Raw genomic sequence first — 22,698 nt, 5'->3', positions numbered from 1 at the left:
AACCAGATGATCAGTAACATTCAGTGCTAACTCTGTGTAAGCGGTAAGCGTGTTGCGTCATTTCCGGTCACTGGCGGTTGTGCTCTGTCATCTCGTGTGTTGTTTCCACTGTTCTTCTGCTATTATTTCCTAATTCACTCGATTAATCCGATAGCAAATTCTTTTCACACCAACACTAGGTTTAAAAGTCAATATCTCCCCTTTCTCCAAAGATTATAACCGCTACTGCTCCTCCACTAATCAAACTACCCAATTAACCATGTCCTCTTTCTCCTCCTCCTCCTCTCCTCTCCTGTTCTTTGTGCCTCATGTGTAGTTATTCTTCTGCCTCCTTTTATGATAGCACCTCTTGTCATAGATGCAAGATGATGGTAGAAATGGAGGCGAAAATTAATGAGTTAGAAGCTCCGCACTTTAGCTAGCCTCCCCCTGTAGCCAGTGCGGGCCGACCGAGACGAGCTCATACGGCAGCTAAGATAGTTTCCTTCCCATCAGTGGCTCCTGAGCAGCCGGGATCTAGTCAGGGCGGCTGGGTGACTGTCCGAGACAAGAGGCATAGTCGTAGGCAGCAGCCCCCGGTTCACCACCGACCAGTTCACGTTTCCAACAGGTTCTCCCCTCCCAGCGACACACCTGCTGAAAAGCCGACTCTAGTGATTGGTGATTCTATTCTGAGGAACGTGAAGTTAGCGACACCGGCGGCCATAGTGAAGTGTATCCCGGGGGCCAGAGCAGGCGACATCCAGTCTTATCTGAAACTGCTGGCTAAGGGTAAACGGAAATATGCTGATATTGTTATTCATGTCGGCAGTAACGACACCCGACTTCGCCAGTCTGAAGTCACAAAAACTAATGTGGAATCGGTGTGTACTTTTGCTAAAACGATGTCGGACACTGTAGTTTTCTCCGGCCCCCTCCCCAATCGGACCAGTGATGACATCTACAGCCGCATGTCGTCATTTAACCGCTGGCTGTCGAGGTGGTGTTCCGAAAACAACGTGGGCTACATAGATAACTGGAAGTCTTTCTGGGGGAGACCTGGTCTAATTAGGAGAGATGGTGTCCATCCCACCGTGGACGGGGCCGCTCTCATTTCTAGGAATATGGCCGATTTTATTAGAAATCCAAAACCCTGACAATCCCGATTAGAGACCAGGAGGCAGAGCTGCAGTTTAACACGCTCCTCTGTACCTCAGTCAGAGTGGTCAGAGTGGTCACCTGCCGAGAATAGAATAGAGTCTCTGTCTATGTTTAGGTCTATAGAAAGTGTGTCTGTCCCCCGACCACCTAAATTTAGAAAAGTTAATAAACCCAAACTAAACAGAAGAGGAGCTAAAAACAAAAACATGACTAAACAGCCACAAATTCAGTCTCAAATAACACTGAGATCAAATGTGGACTGTTGAACATTCGATCATTATCATCAAAATCTCTACAAGTACATGATCTCACAGCTGATCATCGTATTGATTTATTTTGTATAACTGAAACGTGGCTGCAGCAGGATGAGTATGTTAGCATTAATGAAGCTACAACCCCCACTCAAGTAAATATTCATATCCCTCGTACCACAGGTTGAGGGGGGGGGTGGCTGCAATATTTCAGTCAAGCCTATTAATCAACCCGAGACCAAAATCTGGCTGCAGGTCTTTTGAAAGCCTCACTCTTAGTCTTTCCCACTCAGACTGGAAAGGTGAAAAACCAGTTCTGTTAGTTACAGTATACCGTCCACCTGGTCCGTACTCAGAATTCCTATCAGAGTTTTCTGAGTTTATATCAGAGTTAGTACTCAGTACAGATAAAATCATTATGCTGGGAGATTTCAATATACATGTTGATGTAGAAAGCGACAGCTTCCTCTAGGCAACATTATCATTAAACACAGCATCAACTTCCACTGCTATGCAGACGACATTCAGCTGTACCTATCAATGAAGCCAAATGAAGTCACTCAGATAGTCAGACTGCAGGCATGTCTTGAAGGCAAAAAAGTCTGGATGACTGAAAATTTTTTACTTCTCAACTCTGACAAAACAGAAGTTATTGTACTCGGCCCTAAGCACCTCAGAAAAATACTATCTAATCATCTTGCACAATCATCATCAGTCTGGACGGCATCACTTTGGCTTCCAGCTCCACTGTAAGAAACCTTGGAGTAATTTTTGACCAGGACATGTCCTTTGTCCCTCACATAAAACAAGTTAGTCGGGCAGCTCTCTTCCACCTGAGAAACATTAGGAAAATCAGAAACATCCTCTCTCAGGATGATGCAGAAAAACTAGTCCATGCATTCATAACTTCTAGGTTGGACTACTGTAACTCATTACTATCTGGATGTCCAAACAAATCTCTAAAAGGTCTTCAGTTGATTCAGAACGCTGCTGCACGAATATTAACAGGAACTAGGAAAAGAGATCATATCTCTCCTGTGTTAGCTGCTCTTCATTGGCTGCCAGTAAAATATAGAGTAGAATTCAAAATCCGAGGTTTCTGCCTCTTAAAGGAAGTTTTTCCTTGCCACTGTGCTTGCTCATCGGGGGATCTGTTGGGTCTCTTTAAATAATTTTATAAAGAGTTTGGTCTAGACCGACTCTATATGTAAAAATGCCTTGATGTAACTTTGTCATGATTTAGTGCTATACAAATAAATCTGATTTGATTTGATTTGATTTGGGTGACTATATCATTTCCTGTACAGTTCTACTATTGAAGCAGAACAAGTACCGCTGAAAGTAGCTGCATCTTGCAACACATATATGATTTAGTGCAAAGTACTCACTACCAAACTGCATTTATACACTTTTTTGCTTGAAAGAAAAACAATATTGCACTGGTATAGCTGGCCAGCTCCAAATTAATGCTTATGTTGCTCTTTGTCTCCTTACTTAGCAATAGTAGCTTCCTGAGATATAAATATTGCCTCTAAACATTCAACTAAAATGGAGTTCAATGTTTGATTGTTTAAGCTGCCACATCAACATTTGGAGTGGAGATTTTGCTCTCAGAATTTTGAAGACAGGTATCCATATTCAAACATGAAAATGTTCTAAAGCACCCATGGTGGATTACCTTTTGGCCCGCCAGACCTGGTGGGCCGATGTCACCTTGATCACCCTATGCAGACACAAAAAGACAAATATTAACACTGATCTCAAAAAGTTTACTATGCAAATTGGGCATAAATGAAGCAAAGAGACAAATTATTTGTAAAAGCAATTTTTTTCAGTCTTCCCAAATCAGATTTGGGGCTTGTCATTCCTGTTATACTTCACATTTTCTGTCCATCTTCACTATCATCACGTAATAATGGCATACAAATCCATCTAAATAATAATAAAAATCTGAGTAGTACTAAAAGTTTTTCATGTCATTCACCAAGCAGTTTGTTAGGAAAATCATGTTAAAGTGAATAGTAACCTTAGCCTCAGTTCCTCATGTTATAGATTCCACAAAATGTTGGAAATACACCAAGATTTTTCCAGATGTAGAATTCTGAAAACTTGTCAGCTGCATAATCATGTTGCAAATCTCTAATTCTACAATATCCTTAACGTGTACAGTGGGATTCACACCTGGTAGCTGGGGAATCCACTGACAGACATTAAACTCACTGTCTTGTTAATGAAATTACAACGTTAGCAACAATACTCAGTTGAACTGTGGCAGTAAAACCATGATTGATCTGGATGATTATGTTCGCAGGCCACACAAAACAAACTGCTGCTTCCAAATAAATTGTATTTCATTCATAGATGGATGGTTCACCCAGGGTGTAAAACTAGCCAGGATTGAGTGGTACTAGCGAAGATATTGTGACACAAGGCCACCATGGTCCAAGAATTCAGTCACTGCCCCTAATGTCAGCTGCCTCCAGATCTCCAGATCCATCTGACAGGGTTTTCAACTGTTGGTAGATTTGTGTCCACTGCAATCTCAGGTTTCTTGTCAGGACGTGGAACCTGTTTTGGTCTATGCTTTTGTTGTCCAACCACCACAAAGTTGGGATTGTTGTTGAGTCTGTAGATTTCTGCCTACCGCAGTTCTAGAGAATGGCTACCTGAGTGAGTAGCCTTTCCATCAGCTCCAACTGTTATGTCCCTTCTCTTCTGACCGCACTTATCAACCCAGAGTTAATGAATATTAACTCAAGCTTCACACCTACATCTTCATAAATTTGTGCACAAATTACTAGGAAACCCTACAGTTATTAGGAAGTACTGCTTAGAGAGTTCATGTTTTTCAGCCAAAGCAAAACAACAAGTAAAATACTGCTTCCTTCCATTTAAATTTTACTCCCCATACATACTTAAAATGTAATTAGTCTACCATTACATAAAAAAAGAGTGCCTTATGTTTACAATGTTTACAAATGTATCAAACAGTCAGTGAGTAATTTGTACAGGAAAGTGTATACAGGTTTAAGCAATTTCTTGCAAATCCTGATTATACATCCTGGATATCCTTTTACAAAAGTGCAAAACAAGAGGGAGCTCACCTTTTGTCCTGGCACACCTGGCTCACCCTGGAGAGAAAAGACAGTATGCACAAAGTATATATCCAGCTAGTATAACAAATGGAAATGTGCAAACAATAATGAGGATGATGCTTGATTTGTAAAGTAGAATGTTCTGTATTCACCCAAGATTCTATTCTGATCGTGATTCTCAGCTGAGCAATTACAACTCATGATTAAGCCAAATATAATTCACCTCACAGTTTCAGCCACAGTCTGTCTTTTTCCAGTTCATTTGTTTTTGGATTTGCTCCCAGTATTTGCTAATTTAAAGCCCAAATTTTTTTAGCAATTCTTTTCTGATTTTATTTGCTGATTTATCTGATTTATCGTCATTCAGAGATGCCGTGCTAAACCCATCCTGTACATAGACAACATACATATCATTTATACAGTGTTATACAGTGTTTTTAACAAGGCTCAAAGCATATATGGTTTTGCCTGATTTCAAAACAATGTGTTTATATTACCGTGGTTTGTATGGTGGCAAATTCATATTAGCAAATTCAGAAAAACATCCACCTCAGTTACATAAGATGCTGCCATTCTGTAGTGGGTTGTAATCACTCCAAAACAGCAGGTAAATTAAATGTTTTTGTGTTAAATTAGTTTGTTTACCTGCTTCTGTTGAGGAAATGCAGGAAACGTCCTTTTACTGGAGAAGCCAGTCTGCCTTGTCAGGCTATGGCTATGAAAATGTAGCTAAGTTAGCTTTCATTTCCTCTAACTCTGTGGAAGCAGCACGAGCATTTCATTTATTTTTATTAGCTTTCTTTATAGCTATATATAATTTTTCATTCTCAAGTGGATTATATGAATGCTGGGTATATTTTTCAGTCAATACCAGTGTTGTTCGAGGGCACTCCAGTAGCATTGCCCCTAAGCTGTGATTTATTTTGTCCACCTGACTGTGAGGGTGAATGTTTTTGGGTCCTTTCCTGTGCTCTTGGCTTGTGCCGTAAGTGAAGTTTTCAAATTTGTAAATTCACCATTTGGCTGAAAAGAGACTTCTGTTTACCTACCTTCAGTCCTGGTAAAAGCTGCAGAGACAATGAAAGCATAAAAAGTTAGATTTCAAACCAACAAACTTCCACTAATGACAAGATTCTGGAAAAATAAATAAGCAGTCCAGAAATTTAACTTACTTTTGAGTCTTTCCCTGGTTTTCCTGGCTCACCAGGCTTACCCTGCATGAAGAGAAAAATAATTCTTCCCATCAACAGACAATTTGTCAGACCATTTCCCTCACTGGAAACCTTTAAGGTTTTTTGACAGATTTTGTTTTTTCAAACCAGCATAAAAGTAATATCAGTATCAGTATACAAACAACTGAATATTTGAAAGCAGCATGTCCAGGTTTTGATGGTCCCTGAGCAAGTGAAGTTGTGTAGACAAATATTGCACTGTATTGACGAATATACACTGTATTAACGTGTTTTCACCTTTCCGAAATTTGAGCTTATAAGGAACAAATACTGTGTTTAGTTTGTAATTAATCCAAAGATTGCAGTTGGAACCAGTAGACCTGGAGCTGAGGGCCACAGAAAGAGCATGGCAGTCAATACTGACAGACAGACAGATTTTGAATGATCACTGATGTAAAAATGAGAGAAAAATTGATTATCTGGAAGCAAGGGTAGTTGAGTGGTTGAAGCACATGCCACTTTAACACAGCCTCCTGAGTTTGGTTCCAACCCATGACCTATGTTACAAGTCATCTCTCTCTTTCCTGCTTCCTGTTAGCCTCCTTGGCACTTAACATTTACAATAAATGTATAAAAAGCACAAAAAATAATCAAAAAAAAAGAAAGAAGATTATCTGTTAATTGCTTGAAAAGATAACATCTGTTGTTTGTGTAAAAGATTTCTACGGTTGGGCAGCACATTGGCACTGTTGCCTCACAAGGTCATGGGTTTGGTTCCCAAGCCGGGGGCCTTTATGTGTGGAGTTTGCGTCTTCTCCCTATGCTTGTGTGGATTTCCTCCGATTTTCCTCCCACCGTCAAAAGACATAAATGTTTTGGTTAATTGGTGACTCTAAATTGCCCATGGGTATGAGTGGGAGTGTGAGTGATTGTTCATCTGTCTGGCGACCCTGGTGTACCCTGCCCTTGCCCAAAGTGAGCTGGGATTGGCTCAAGCACCCCCCACGACCCAGAAACTGATAAGTGGTAGAAGATGAATGAATGAATGAATGAATTCTTATGGTGTATAAGTTGTATTTTAATTTCTGGATAAACGTACCGGTGAGCCACTAGCTCCATTCAAACCTGGTGTTCCTGGAGGCCCAGGAAGTCCTGGAGGTCCTGGTGGTCCCTGCGCTCCAGGCTCGCCCTGCTGAGAGACTTTGAGTTACAACCTGCCATGCTGGAGAGAAACTTGCACACTGTCCATGCCTACACAACAAACTTGCACTACAATGCAAATTAATGCAGCAGGGAAGATTAGATGGGGAGCCAGGCAATTGGTTTTAATGCTTGAACACAAAAATTCATAATTGGAAACACTTTCTCGGATTTAAATACTCTAATACCTAGGCTTTAGTACTTTTAGTATATTATAGGCTTCAGGGAACATAAGTTGATCTTGTGTCAGGACATGATAAATGACCCATGCAACAGGTATTTATCAAAGAAATACCACTGAATATACGGTGTCTATGAATATGAGACCATGACTAGCAAGCAATGATGTGATGTGAAAGTACACTTATTGCAATGCCAGATAGTAAGTGCCATATCATATCATTTCATATCATATCATATCATATCATATTCTTAGCATATTTGACAAATCCCTTTGTTTTTGATCTGGTATGCTCCCTGGATTGTTCGCAGGACTACATAAAAACTACTGAGCAAATTCCTATGAGAGAAAGAACCTATTAAATCAGGTGCTGATTCTGGGGTGGATTCAAGAAAGGAAAGATCCCTTTCCTATGCATATCCAAGTTACTGTAAGACATTTAGTTTCAGAATATCAACTGAAATGAGCTGGCCCTAGAATTAAAGAAAATCTGGCATGATTTCTGTAGTTTACAGTGGTTTCACAGGATTAATCGTGTTCTTTATGTTTGGATATTACAGACTGAAAGACTGAAGAATATTTAAATATGATTTTTGGACAATCATTGATTTTTACCTTTTCCACGGATAATAATCAATTTGCAAAGCCCGCTTTCTGTGAACCTGCTACACATTATCAGACCTTTCACTTCAAAATGACTAACCATTCAGAAGTAGTAGCAACCAAAACTTGGTTAATTACAGCATAACAGTGGTGGGCATCCACAGAGCAGACAGTGAGGAGGGTGCAGGTAAGGGCAGAGAGAATTGTACCTTGAGGCGTTTTAAGATTAAAGGGCTTATTGAGGGCATGTTTCGCACGGTGATGGGCAACATCTGCCAGGGAGTGTCACAAAGCACACGTGGCCACCGATGAAAAAATGTCACAGGGCAAGGATCACCACGAGGCCAGAGAAAAGAAAAAGGGTATAGCAAAAAGAATGATGGGAGGAGGGATTGGGATATAAAGGAAACATAAAGAGAAAATGACAGTGAAAAGGAAGAAAATTGAAAAGCAAAAGAGAAAAATGAAAAAGGATGAAGAAAGTAAAGAGGCACCAGCACAGCAATCTATGGGCCTGGAGGGAAAAGTTCGAAGATAAATTTACTGAAGTGAATTTTCTATCCAAAGAAGGTAAAAGCATTCAAACATCTGTGGTACTGTCAGTTAGTTACAGATTAGGGCTTCCCTAATCTGAATTTGTGTGCTTCAGTTTGCCCATCAGCAGTAAGCCAGGCCCCTAGATTGTGGTAGAGAAAAGAGATTGGTGCCAGTCTTGCCACAAAGCGTGAATCGCAGGATAGATGCATTTCACATCCAAACTTACTGTAGCCAATTGTCCAACACAGGCCTGTACAATACGTCGCTTCTGTTGAGATGACCAGCATAATCACATAAAGGTTTAGGAGAGGGTAGTCCAGGTGAGAGCCCGCTCATACCTTTCCCCAACGACAAATTGAACCAGCTGCATGCAACTTGCCTACTTTTTAATTTAAAAAAAAAAAAAAAAAAGAGTACATACTTCCACAGTTTTTATCATGTAGCAATCTCTACCAGAGAAAATACATTCAATCACAGACTAAAAATAACAGCAGAAGCATATTTATGGAAATATATACAGCATGTTACGTGTAAATATAGTGTAAGTATTGTTTTACTTTTACAAAAGTAGGCAAGTGTGCCGCTTTGTCCCTCACTATTTATAACTACCCACCACAAAACCGGGTAAAAAGTTTGAAAAAATAGTAAATTTAATAAGTCAAGGGCAGCAAATACTGAAATTTTACTTTTCATTTTTCTGTGTGTACATGAACCAATGTATTTATAAAAGGCTAGATGATTTTTTTTCCAGTTTCTTTGATCACAAATGATTTGTGATTACAGAACACAATTAATTTCCAACCAAGAATTCCATACCAATGAAGTAATTATGTTTGGAACCTACTTGACTTATACTTAAAAACAATGACCCAAAAATCCATAAAAAAATCTATGTGTGCACATATGTATTTTTTATCTGCAAATCTATTCCAAATAAATTCAGTAATCTATTGAATATTGGCATCGCTGTGCTTGAGTATGTGATGAAAACCTATCAAGATCCTTGTTAATACATTGATTTTTCTGGTTTGGGTGCAGAGCAGAGGATTAAGGAGAGCCTTAGCTCTGGGGCACTGGCTCTCTTTGTGGCACAACAAGGTCATACCTTGGGTACAGAAAATCATTTAGTGTGTTTGAAGGCATCCACAAACCTTGAACATCACAGCTTGATTGGAGTGCAAGGCACCTAGGGTTTTCAATGGAAGATCTTACAAAAAGAGTCCCCGCACACCAAAGAATTGGTAATTTCGCTCAGTGCTTGAAATAACTGTGACAAGCCATCATTCAGCTGCACAAAAGACGACATGTCTGAGTTGACTCTAACATCTAATTTTAATATTGTTTCAGCTAAAAGAAATAACTATGACAATGTGCATAGTGGAAAAATGCCGACCAAAACTATAATTCAAAAGTTATCACATTAATTTTATGGGAATAAGACTGTAAAATAACTTGTAATTTGATATTTTGGAGCTATTCCTTGAAATCTTTGTATCTTACTGTCATAAACCTCAAATTCTCTCCAGGTGTTTCTTTATCATTCATGATCTAGCCACACTCATTTGCTGCTGATAGATGTACATCATAACATGACATATTCCTAATATCAAGACATAAAACATTTAAGAATTTAAACAAATGTAAACTCCCCCTAGCCCATGTTTGATAACTGAGATGTCTAATTCTTATTAATGCTTATCTTCATTGGTATTCCAACAATTCATACCTTGCAGATCAAGGGCCAAGGAATTCTACAGATGTTTCTGTTCTGACAGGACGTGTGGTGCATAATGTTCAACACTATGAACAGCAGATCAATGTTTACAATAACAACACATAAAATAATACTTTCTTACCCGGTGTGTATAGTCGCCACATACACCCTGAGGACAACAAAAAAAGAGGAATCAGAAATAGGAATTTGTCATGTTTTTTTCACTTTTTGTTATATCAGATTAGAATTTAATGAAGCAGAAGATGTGAGTATCAGTTCTTGCTCAATACCTGGTGCTGCAATAGCTACATTACTATACTACCATTCTTGCTCATATTTATGAACATGGACCTAGTGGTCCCAGGCATTAATCCCTCCTTTCCCCTGTATGTTTTTGCTTGCAGTTTTATTGCATTCTCCAACTGTTCTCATTTTCTCTCATCAGTCTCTCTTTTTTCCTCCCTTTCTCCCACACTTGGCCTCACCCCTCCTGTCCTCCTCCAAATTGACATAATTTGATCAGTTATGATGAGAGAAATTCACCCACTGGAAAGACACGTGTCGAGAGGCCTTGACAAATCTGTGTGAACATCTTCATTAAAGTCAAAATGAAATGTTGATTCTGTCTTTTTTAATTCACTTTCTCATTCTTTTGTGTTGCCACAACTACAATATGAAAGAATAAGAATACACAAAATGTTAATAGTCTCTTCAGTAAAGTAAATGAAAACATTCTCATGAGTGCTGGATTATATTATCGAATAGCCACATTTGAAAACTGCTGTGAAGCATGTCTTACCTTTTCCCCCTTGGGTCCAGTTTCACCCTAAAAAGAAAAACAAGTGAGTCACAATGCAATTAGCCTGAAAGACTAACAGATTTTTATTTCAGACTTTGTAAACTTACTTGCTGTCCTTTAGGACCACGCTGACCCTGAAAGACACCAGCAAAACAGTAAGTCAGATTTAGGCACTAATTTTCTATTCAACCTATTCAAATAAGTATCGACGCCTTTTTAAAATAATTGCCTAAGTGATTTTTTTTTTTTTTTTCAGATTTTTCAGGAAACAAAAAAAACTGAACCATTTGTTGAATATATGATATTTATGCAAAGAAAAATATATACTTTTTGTAAAAAAAAATGACTTAGGCTATTATTTTAAGAGGGTGATGATATACAAGGTATTAATTGTCAAGGTCAAGGTAATCAATCAAGGTAATAATTGCCTATTGCAATTATTATGGGCAATAGCACTCTTTGATTTTCCACCAGGCCTTTGGCGTGCCCAGTGTTTATTGCTGTCTGAGTTACTTTTGAGCCTACAAGTTGGCTAAGAAGCCCAGGAGGTTTTATTCACCAACCATGACTCCAAGTATAACTAATGTTCACATATGGATAGACTTTTCCTCATTTACAAAAACATTCTCTTTTTGTATATGCAACTGTTGTTGCCTACTGTCAGACCTTTACCCTGTTTTCTTTTAATATATTTGGGTTCAGAGTAAACACCTTACGCAACCTTGGCAGACCTTGGCAAAACAAGGTTCAATTAACTTATTTTTATTATCATTAGTGTTATAGTGAAACTATTTTCATGACAAATTTCAGAAACACTTACCATGTCTCCCTTCAGTCCCTGCTGTCCCTGTGAAAAAAAAAATAAATAAAAATGAGTGAGGGGATCTGGGAATTAAAAGAGGAGTTATTTAGTTATTTCCCTTTTTGACTCACTGGCTTGCCATCTAACCCAATTGGACCCTAGGATAAAAGAAAAAGGAGGATCAGCGATAGCAGCGATTTTCAATCTCAAAAGATACATACATAGTTAGATTTTATATTACATACATACATTAGTTAATGTAAAAATTTAGTTGCAAAGTAAAGTGAATTTCAAATTACATTTAGTCCTAAAACATGATTGTCATACAATCTGTAGGCCTATCAGGGGGCTGCATAGGACACTCAGAACATCAATATGTCACTTACTCAAGAGCTCAAATATTGACAAGAAGTATGTTAAATTTTTTGTACTTTAACATAATATCAGTAACATAGTAAGCATTGCCCTGCAAACAAAGAAGTAAGATGCAGTAGTTCAAGGTCCATATGTCATGATTTATATGCATATCTTCTAGCACTCTATTTACAATCTGCAATAACATGACACATTCAGGAACTATTTACAAACTACCAGTTAATTATTTTTCACGTTTTTATTTGCAGTTACATTTTGATTGCTATATACTGTTAAACTATATTCCTTGGCCGTTGTTTTGTGCCCTGCACATTTGGTATACTTTTTGTAGAGGAGTTTTACTGTATTTTACTAAGTAAAGTCAAATCCAGAACTTCTAGCCTTTACACAAAAGATCAAGCATTATTTGCTGTATCAGTCTTGGAGAAAACATGCTCAGCGCTTACTGGAAATCCTGGAAATCCTCTTGTTCCAGGTTGCCCCTTGGACAAAGCAGAAAAAAAAACAGTCAGTGTGTTTGTTCTTCTAAAAGTCTAGTGTAGACAGCTCCCAAGAAAACCTTAGTGAAAAAAACTACTGTTCGCTTTCCTTCTCCTTGAAAAAAAAAAAAAAAAAAAAAGCAGCGTAGTGGTTACCCGGCCTGGGTCCTTTCTGTGCGGAGTGCATGTTCTCCCAGTGTCTGCGTGGGTTTCCTCCCACCGTCCAAAGACATGCATGTCTAGGTTAACTGGTGGTGTTAAATTGACCGTAGGTGTGAATGTGAGTGTGAGTGGTTGTTTGTCTCTGTTTGTCCTTGTGTGTGGGCCCTGCGATGGACTGGCAATGGGTCCAGGGTGCACCCTCACCAAATGTGAGCTCGGATTGGCTAATCATCTCCTGCAACTCAGAAACGGATAAGTGGTAGAAGATGAATGAATCCAATTACTAAATGGTATATTTTTTCAGAGGTGACAGGAAAAGCACAGCAACTTTCACTCCACCAGTTCCTACCAGCACCATCTTGCCTGCCCCCCATATTAAAAGGTGAGCATTGCCCTCCCAGCCACACAAAGGTCATTTCACTCAATAAAGATCAACAAACTAGAGAGGGCTGGTCACACACATGCACTGAAATAATGAAATATTTAGCTGCAAGACTATATTTGCATCAATCTCGTAAAAAGTTGTAACACCCTTGTGGTGTTAAATTATGAAGACAAATGCAGACCAAAAAAGTGTATTTTTCTCATGTCACTGATACTTTCAGATTCAGCCTTGACAATGAAACTATAGCAAATTTTCAGTGTTATGCTGTTGATATGAGTCTGATGTAAGATTGTCGACAGTTTTTTTAAAAATTTTGCTGAGAAATGACAGAGAAAGAAACTCTAGTTTGCCAACATGGTGATAAAATTGAAAACAAGAACTTTCAAGCCTGAAATTCATAAGTGAAGTCAGCAGTCTGGCCTAGTCCAAAGGGTTTTCGTCTGACTAACTGTCTAAGTTTGGGACTTAGCTCTCGCTGTGTTGAGGATTTTGTTACTCAATAGAAATGCAAGTTGACATCCAGGAAGCATGGGCACGTGCAGGCAAACATTGTATTAACGATCAACTCCGTCAACCGATGTGTACTCCATTTAACTTAGCTTGACTCCTGGATATTCCATACATTTTCTCTTTCTTAGGTAACACTGTGAAACTGATGAATCACTAAACTCATTTGTCCTCCCAGGACTGAGATATAACAACATCAGAATCAAGGAACCATTAATGTCTGGTGTCTTGGTAACTGAAACTCCACACAGAAAGGCCCAAAGCCCAGGGTTCACATCCCTAACCTACTTGCTATGAGGCAAGACAGTTAGACAGTGGAAATCACTGCATTACAATGTCATCCCAAATAAGACTATCTTATGTCTTATGTCTATCTTATGTCCAATTCATATTCTAGACGTCTTGAACAACAACACTGTGATAATACAGACTACACAGACTACGTTATGGCAGTGTTGTTGTTGTTTTTATTCGAGAATTTGTGTTGCATTCACCCATTCCCGGGCAATGAAGACAATTTTGCATGAATAACTAAAACTGAAAAAAGTATTCAACAAGGCTGAAAGGAGGTATAAGTTTCTCCAGTTGTCAAATTTAAGATGTCACACACAGACAGACAGTTCGAGGTAAATGCAGAGGACTGTGAAGTAGCTCCCCCTATGTTTAGTGTCAATTAACAGAAGGAGATAGATAGATGTATCTTTCCCATGCTCACAGGCAGAGGCGACAAGTAATGAAGTGCAAATACTTACTTGAGTATTTAGTTTTCTGACGACTTTTTACTTTTACTCCCTACATTTATACACAAAAATATGTACTTTTCTACCACTTACATACATACAGACTCGTTAGTTGTTGTTTTTTTTTTAAAACCTCCATGGATGACGACACGACGTAAAAGCATTTGTAAAAGACGTGACGAACTAGAGAAGGAAAAAGGGAGAAGAAGAGGGTGGGACAGGTAACTGCGGGAAGAAGTCGAGTGAGTGAGGCAACGGTAGAGAGAGAACCGAGAACTTGTACAGTAGCAGAAATTATCAAAGGATGTATTGTGTTTCATTAACGGCAAAAATTCATTTTTACTTTTTACTTTTACTTTGAAAGTACATTTCAGAGCCTTTACTTTCTTACTTTTACTTAAGTAAAGGAGTTGAATCAGTACTTGTACTTTTACCTGAGTATTTTTTTACACATGTATTTGTACTTCTACTTAAGTACAGAATATGAATATTTTTGCCACCTCTGCTCAAAGGCAAACAAAGCACTCAACCTGGTAACAAGTTAAGTGAGGGAAAGCAGAAAGAAAGATAGGTACCAGTACAGAAAGTAGCTTTGGAAATGTCTTGAGAATAAAATCGGTTTCCACAACAATAGGTTTTAGGGCTACTTTTCATGTGTGGTTGCATGCCTCATTTCTATTGCTCATGTAGGTGTTTGTCTCAGCAAAATGTCTTCTATCTGATAACCACATAATAACCCAGCCACGAATAAAATGGTAGAGTGTGGCTGCAGGCAGTCAGAGGGTTATTAGGTGTATGAACAGGTGGGGACACTTACAGGAGGTCCTCTTGGTCCAATGATAGACAGACCTGGCTCGCCTGGTGCTCCCTGTAAACAGATACAAGAAAAAAGCTTGACTTGAATAAAGGATTTGTTTTACTTTTGCAGCCACTCCAGAGATCAGTGAAATTCAGCACATCAGTACATTCCTAGAAGCTAAATTGGAGGTTGTGGCACATCTTTGTGGATGTAATTCTAACATATAAATGCCACCTCTCAGTCAGCCATGATGGACATCCAACAAAATGTGAAGCTCTGTTATGTCTAGAAAGTTCAACAGCAGTTAATCTTTGTGCTCTTGTGAAATAGGAAAAGAAGCTTAATAATTTAATGACAATTTATCAGGTTAGATAGTGAAATAGGAAAAAGCGATCCCAGTCTTTTACTGTTGGTTGTTAGATGGCTGGTTTGTATACTTCTAAAATGTTCAATCACCTGACCTTTCATACACAAGTCTCTGTGGAGGCATAAACATGAGTGAAAAAATAGGTACTATGGCAGAAAGTCAAGCTAGATGCCACAAGAGGGCAGTTAATTACACCCATCATTCCTGCTAAGTGCCACTTTCTCCAAATATTATTTTCTCTCATTAAAAGCCAACTGGCGACAACAAATTTGTTACCTCAAGGCTTAAAAAGCATTTCAGAAATGAATGGTTGGTCTTACAACTGGATAGAACACTGTTCTTAGGTCAGATGTAAAGAGACACATGACTTTACTTTGTTGTTGTAGTTGATGTCTATTTTTAGCTTTAACTAAGTAAACACTGTTGCCCATGCTTGATCTGACCTTTAAAATTACACCACTGCACACCACTGATGGAGAGACTACTTAGAGCTGACAGATCAGCTACTCACTCAAACAACCAGTATTTTCATACTGTCTTGACCAGAAAACATTCACAATTAAAACTGCCGAGACAGCAATAAGTTCCTCTTCTTGTCACCAAGGCCAGAAATCTAAGGCCGCAATGGACAAAGACTGCTAGATTAATTAATTTACATTCAGTAAATTTATTACTTAATGGTTCCATTTATTTTTGCTTTTTCTGAGAACAGTGGACCAGTGACTATATACCATCTTGTTACAGGGAGCAACATAATCATCCCCTTGGAATGAATGAATCCAATATTTCCAATATCAAAAATCTGCTTTGGTCTCCAGCGATTTCTGAGAAAAGGATAGGTACTAAATGTTTCATTTTCTTCATCAGCTAAAAACATACTGGTGTCTGCTGTTGGCCCCTTGGCAGGTGATATTGCTGTAAACAAAGTCGTTAAGAAAATAAATTTGCTTGCTTGAGAAGCAAAATGGTGCGGGTTAAAGATGCTAAAATGTTGGGTTGAGTGGACAGTAATTGATAATCTCTGAAGTTTCATTAAAATAAGTCATGTGGTCAGTTTAGTCAGTGTTAGGTAAGTAAAGACAAAGAAATCATTGTGTGCGTCATTGAGGCTCAGTAGCCGTGTAGAATATATTGTCTTCCTTGCATTTATTGGCTCCTTCACTATGCCACGTTTTGTTTTTGTTTTTTGCATATTCACTGCATTTCTTGGCACATTACTATCTCCTGTTGATCTGTGGAATGGGATGAAGCCATTACTATGCATCATGCACAAACATCTGTGTCCTTGTATGCGTGCACAAGAACAAAAATGTGTAGGGAACTTTAAAAGCATTGCTTCAAAGGCTAACTGACAAACTCAACGGTTTACATTAGTTTAAGCTTTGATCAAAGGTTCAAACAGCAGGGTTGTATTTCAATCAACACATGGTGTTTATGAATATTGAACTGACTTGAAAATCAAGCTTTGACAAGCTTTGAAGAGAAGCAGACATCACACATTGGAATAGGTAACATTCATTATTTTTGCTTGGAATTGATATTTATATCCCTGTACTTGAGACCCTTTATACACCATCTCTCTTGATATACTTCACAATTTTGAAACCTGAATGAGAGATGTTGAAACCTACAGCAAAAGTTGCTTTTCATGTAATTTCAATATTGAGACCATATTTTTGTTCCCAGCTGGCATCTCTTATTTATTGGAACTTCAACGTGATAGATAGGTAAGATTTAACTTTAGCATGATACACCACTAACAGAATTGTCTTTCTTTTCAGAATCTTTTCTTGTGTTCCGTTGTTATCTCTCTAAAACATCTCTCCACAGAACTTTCAGTATGTCTTTCAATGTAATCCTGTTGCTGTTTAAAAATACTTCCAGATATAAGTTGAGTTTAGTTGAGTTCCTAATATAAATCACATGCTATCTGTACACACAATACAGTCCTTCTAATCACCAACCCCACCACCCACTAAGCCACATTCAAGCAATGTATCAAATGACAATCTATTTTTATTTCCTAATTTCTCTACCACTCATCCTACTTGAGTGGATTGACCATAGGTTACCAAATTCAATACAGATCAAGACAAACCAAGGCATTTGTAGAGCAAATTTGTAGTTTGTATTTGAATAGGCATAAATTACAAAACCCTGCACATGCCCCTAAACTTACCTTCTCCCCTGCTTGTCCTTTTAAGCCCTGGGATCAGTCACAGCAGACACAGTAGCATGCAAAAAGTGTGAAGGGTGGAGAGAGACACAAGAGAGAAAGGAACTGGTGAGTCATGGAGACGGTTCAGGACATGCAGTATCCACCAGGACTAGTGACTGGGAAGGGGAAGTGAAAGACACTATTATATATGTAAATTAAGTGAAGCGAACTACAGGCTCAGTACCTCAATACGATTCAAAATAAGTGCTCATGAAATTGTAAAACAGCATCTAAAACATCTTTTCTGGCATTGGGATCAATGTTCCAACTATTCATTGTAAAATAATGCTTTAATGCTTTCAAAGAGATATATAGTGCATTGTTGTAAGTGGTAAAATTAATCACAATAGAACATGACATGCAAAAGAGATGTAGTTCAAGAGAAGACTTTTTGCAATTAGATGTGGTGTAATGGAATTTTATAGTCACACACGAGGACATTTAGAATTATTGTGTTGTAAGGAGCTACATGTAACTGGACTCAACAAACAGCATGTGCTTCCGTCCATGTTCTGAAGCTGTCCTCAAACAGCATTTTGATCAGCACAACAGATTACTCACCTACATACTACCTACTACATCTACAAAGCTATGCAGGTGAGCAACTTAGTTAAATGCTGTCTGTATATTTCTTCCTGCTTGGTCTTTGCTCTTGTTAGATGGAATTTAATTTATTCTAGTGAATTGTTTATTTCATTTATTCTGTCTTTGAATAAAATTGCTAAAATGCTAAATATATAATTCCTAAATGCTCAGATTGTACAACTTATGGCCCAAACTGCTCTATTTGCACTTAATATTACCCATGTGTATTCAGACACTCATTCTGGAGGTCCTGACTGCAAATAAATTTCATTGTGGGGTGAATAAGGGTCCTTGATTTCACCTGATGTGCGAGCATGAAATTGGATTTCAGTAGATGCTGTCGCACAACCTAATGCGATTACAGGATAAACATGCCATTACATTTCTCTTCCTCTGAAAGACAGAAAATGTACTTCAATTTTGGGATCAAAATCAGACAAAATGTCAGTTTACTAAAACTGGTCTCTCCTTGATGTACTGAATACAATACATTTTGGTTAATAGCACAACTATAGTAGGGTCAACTTTGTACTTAGTTGTTTTTTTCTAATTAATACTATCCATCTTTTAAAAGCTCTTTCAAATAACATTAAGGATATGTTTAATATAAAACATCTCATACTAACACCCTTACTCATTGCTCTTGGCAATAAATATTCAATCTCTTGTTTTGGTTAGTTTTTATGCTGTGAAAATTCCTTACCTACCCTTAATTCTGCAATCTAGAAAGACCAGTGTTAAATATAATCCATGTATGGCAATTTTGAAATTCTTTGAAATGTGGCTGTACTCAAATGACCAAATGAAATTTAAAAAAATAACAAAATTGTTTGGTAACCCCCTATCAGAACAGTGATGAATACACACATTTTTATATGAGTTGAGCTTTTTACAATAACATTAGAACCATTTGTTTACTGTAGAAAAATATTATAATAAAATATTTCAGGCCTTCATGGTGCAATCAATGGTTGTAACTGTATAGATGCAACTCAGCAGACAAGAGGGTGAAGGAAACCACTTATGAGTATTTTAACAGTATCCTATGTACTATAGGTGTAAGGCTTTTACGACTGAATACATTTTAGTCATAAAACTAAGAGCATTCATCTTAAGTCACCAATTCCCTTTTTCCACTGGAGCCCGCAGATGAATGAAGCAATTGCTTTATAGACAAACCCAAATTACTTACCATTTTCCCTGGAATTCCCATACTTCCTTTGCCACCCTATTGACCAGTACAAATTCAAAAGAAAAAGGGGTCAATAAGAACATTTTACTGATGTGAGGTCCTAAAGGGATACCTTGCCATTTAGACTTAGGCTATTTGTCATTTTCAAGGCTTTTAATGTAATCTCATTTTATAAAAATGAATTAACTAGCACTGATTTTCAGCACTGTTTTTAATTATTAAACTTACTTTTGGGAAGGGGATAATAATACTGTGTGTAAACAGTTGCAAAAGTCCTAATGCCATGGTATCCAGTTTATTTATTTAATAATACAATTATTTGTGTTGAAAGGACTTCCTGGATGCAAGACTAGAAAAGCTTTTTACTTAACTGCGACTGAAAAAGCTACTCTGATGCAGTCATGCACAACCCAAGACTCCTGATAGGCCTGAATGGCCAGAACAAAAACCGCCCTCTGACACATACTCAGTTTTAGTCTTACAATAGCTCTATGAAACTTTGTTAAACTTTGCGCTTGTCTTCACACCACTTGAGATAATACGAATTTTAGGTTGTTTCAAAATAACTTGAATGAGGGAATATGTTTATGAAGCCTTTTTATGTTTCTTTCTCTGCAGGTCGGGCCTAATGTCAACCTGTGGCCTGACTGAGAAACCTGAAAAGAATCTGCTTGTTGTCTGCTTGTGACTTTGCTCAATAATGAACTAACAACTTACATCATATGCTTCTGAAAGTATGTGACACATTAACTGGTTCTCTTCAAATATTAAATGGCAAAACATTGTTTCAAATTTTTTTAAAGATCAGTTTTATCATAAGTACTGATGGTGCAATGAAACATATCTGCAAATGTAAAAGTTTTAAAAAATTACATTTTTTTTAATTAAATTAAAAAAAAAAAAAAAATTGTAAAAAAAAAATTTAAGTAAATTAATTTAAAATGAAGTTATCGTTTCACCAAATCCAAATCCACCAAAAAACAACAACAAAAAGCACGTACATCCCAAAATCTCCATGCTGGGTGCCAGACAAAAAAAAAGAGGAAGCATTAGAAAAAGAAGTCACATGATTCATTAGGTGACCCATCATTGGGTTATAAGTAGAGGTTGTACTTTCACCTGTCTCAAGTCTGAAGAAGGGTCTTCTGACCCGAAACGTTACTTACTTTTTTAGTGATTATAAATTTATTTTCTGGAGCTGTGGCTGGTGTGCGGACTTTGCTTCTTTTTCTAACGCATATCCACTCCCTGCTCAAAATGGCCCATGGCAATGACACAAAAACTGCTGCTCTCTTATCGTCAGAAAAGCAAACAGTATATATATGGATTCATCAACATCAATCACGATGTCTGTGTGAGGTTTGTCCTTTTGTTAATAACAACAGCAATAACAAAAACAACAACAATAATAATAATAATAATAATAATACTGTCTCATCTTCTACCGCTTATCTGTAAGGGTCATGGGGGTGCTGGAGCCAATCCCAGGCAACATTCCAGGTGAGGGCAGGGTACACCCTGGACAGGTTGGCAGTCTATTGCAGGGCCAACACATAGAAACAAAGACGAACAAGCATTCACACTCACACTCAGACCTCTATGCAATTCAGAGTAACCAATCAACCTAGATATGCATGTCTTTGGACTGTGGGAGGAGGCCAGATTACCCACACAGAAAGGCCACAGGCAACCTTCCTGATGTGAGGCAACAGCGCTTACCACTATTCCGCCGTGCTACTTGGTAATAATAATAATACATTATTTACACACATTATTATATGTTTCATGGCACTCTGTATTTGAGTTTTAAATTTTATGATGGAGGATACCTCACATTACACAGTTTATAAAGTCATGTTTGCCTTATATTTAAACAATGTTATAGCATGTGGATGCATCATTTCAAACTAAACAAGAAGATTTTAATATTAATCTTAGCAGAATCATATCACTGAGCTTGGCACCTTACATATGGCCTGGCATTGGACAATGCATGTATGGCTTTAAATACCTTAAAGCCACTACCCCAGTACACCACAAAGCCAATGCATATTATTTGACTCTGTTTTGCCTCAATAGCAACCCTGAATGTCAAGGCCAGAGCAAGCAGCTCAAAGAATGGTTGTTGTTCGCCTTTTCACAAGCAGTAAACCCATAGAGTTATGATAAATGAAGGTACTTCAAACAAATTTATACCACTCCTGTTTTGTCCTGTGTAGACTGAGGTTGAACAGGGCGTCACTTATTCTCAGACTGGGAGATTTGGTGGGTGGGTTCTCTGCCATTAGTATGTGGCATATTCTTCAAATAAAAGTTCTACAACCAGAAATAGTCGAAGTACTTGATGGGTTCTTTGATTTAAACCAAGACCTTGGAAGAATGGCCCACCGAAAATTTCTCTAATGCATGGTATTGGCCTAATGTGTAATTCAGTCTAACCACAAAAAAGATCCTTCATTAAATAAGGTTCAGTAACCATTAGACAAGTCCTTTGGAAATGTACTTTCAGTTCATGTGTCTTACTACACTTCCACAAGCACAAACCTGCACTGTTCCTCATGCCAAATCTCCTGAGCATGTCTTCTTTAAACCACTCCTGCTTGAAAACATCATTCCACCAGTTCACCATTTCCTCAAAGTGTCATCAATTTTCTTTGGTGTTTTTTTTTCTATTTATTATTATTATTACTGCCTTGGAAGTTCTACATTCATTGGTGGCTCAGTACATACAAGACATTCGGTCTTGTGCTGATGAACACACTAGTCAGAGAGATTATTGCAAGGGGGTGGAAGATCAAGCTGCGTGACGCAGATTTACAGCCCAAAGTAGTGCCTGTCAGACCCTAGATTCTCTAGATCTAGAATGCACACACAACACACATGCATGAGCTATGTTAGTTCTGGGGGTAATTGTTGATGAAATGCATATCTAAGCCTAACCCGAATTTAAGCTTAATACTAACCTTGCCCCTTAAAAGGAATAAATTATTGAATCTTAAATTTCATAAATTGCACTCAAGTTTTTTTGAAATAGTGAAGACACAATGAGCTTTCTTGAGGATAAATTGAGTGTTTATACAACGCAAGGAGAGAGGGTGTGTGTGTCCTCCTTTAATAAGTACAATATCACTTGCCTGGTGCGAACAGCTGGTTGGTTGGTAGTGAGTGAGGTTGCGTGGCGGTAAGCATGTTGCGTCATTTCCGGTCACTGGCGGTTGTGCTCTGTCATCTCGTGTGTTGTTTCCACTGTTCTTCTGCTATTATTTCCTAATTCACTCGATTAATCTGATAGCAAATTCTTTTCACACCAACACTAGGTTTAAAAGTCAATATCTCCCCTTTCTCCAAAGATTATAACCGCTTCTGCTCCACTAATCAAACTACCCGATTAACCA

The 22,698-nt window shown here is 38.0% G+C and overlaps 1 protein-coding gene across 20 annotated transcripts in view; it reads right to left on the bottom strand.

The window, feature by feature from the left end:
- Window positions 1-22,698, bottom strand: part of col13a1 (collagen, type XIII, alpha 1) — a 104,839-nt gene that overhangs the window by 31,317 nt on the left and 50,824 nt on the right. For 12 of the 20 annotated variants that reach the window (XR_003841671.1, XR_003841670.1, XM_029520863.1 and 9 more), the window contains 15 exons: window positions 19,304-19,339; window positions 17,488-17,514; window positions 14,960-15,010; window positions 12,316-12,351; window positions 11,626-11,652; window positions 11,513-11,539; window positions 10,800-10,826; window positions 10,693-10,719; window positions 10,036-10,062; window positions 7,852-7,914; window positions 6,758-6,850; window positions 5,659-5,700; window positions 5,536-5,553; window positions 4,496-4,522; window positions 3,070-3,114 (listed from right to left, as the gene is read on the bottom strand). Coding sequence is in view for 18 of the 20 variants with exons in the window: in XM_029520863.1 (XP_029376723.1) it covers window positions 3,070-3,114; window positions 4,496-4,522; window positions 5,536-5,553; window positions 5,659-5,700; window positions 6,758-6,850; window positions 7,852-7,914; window positions 10,036-10,062; window positions 10,693-10,719; window positions 10,800-10,826; window positions 11,513-11,539; window positions 11,626-11,652; window positions 12,316-12,351; window positions 14,960-15,010; window positions 17,488-17,514; window positions 19,304-19,339 (573 nt within the window). In the remaining 2 variants the exon portion in view is untranslated. Of the gene's footprint in view, window positions 1-3,069; window positions 3,115-4,495; window positions 4,523-5,535; window positions 5,554-5,658; window positions 5,701-6,757; window positions 6,851-7,851; window positions 7,915-8,405; window positions 8,448-10,035; window positions 10,063-10,692; window positions 10,720-10,799; window positions 10,827-11,512; window positions 11,540-11,625; window positions 11,653-12,315; window positions 12,352-14,959; window positions 15,011-17,487; window positions 17,515-19,303; window positions 19,340-22,698 lie in introns of all 20 variants that reach the window. The other 8 variants (XM_029520867.1, XM_029520882.1, XM_029520870.1 and 5 more) reach the window with 5 other exon arrangements.

This window comes from Echeneis naucrates, chromosome 15 (genome assembly GCF_900963305.1).
Source record: "Echeneis naucrates chromosome 15, fEcheNa1.1, whole genome shotgun sequence".
NCBI lineage: Eukaryota > Metazoa > Chordata > Actinopteri > Carangiformes > Echeneidae > Echeneis > Echeneis naucrates.
The sequence above is the reverse complement of the archived record's forward strand: the minus strand, read 5'-3'. Positions and strand labels throughout refer to the sequence as shown.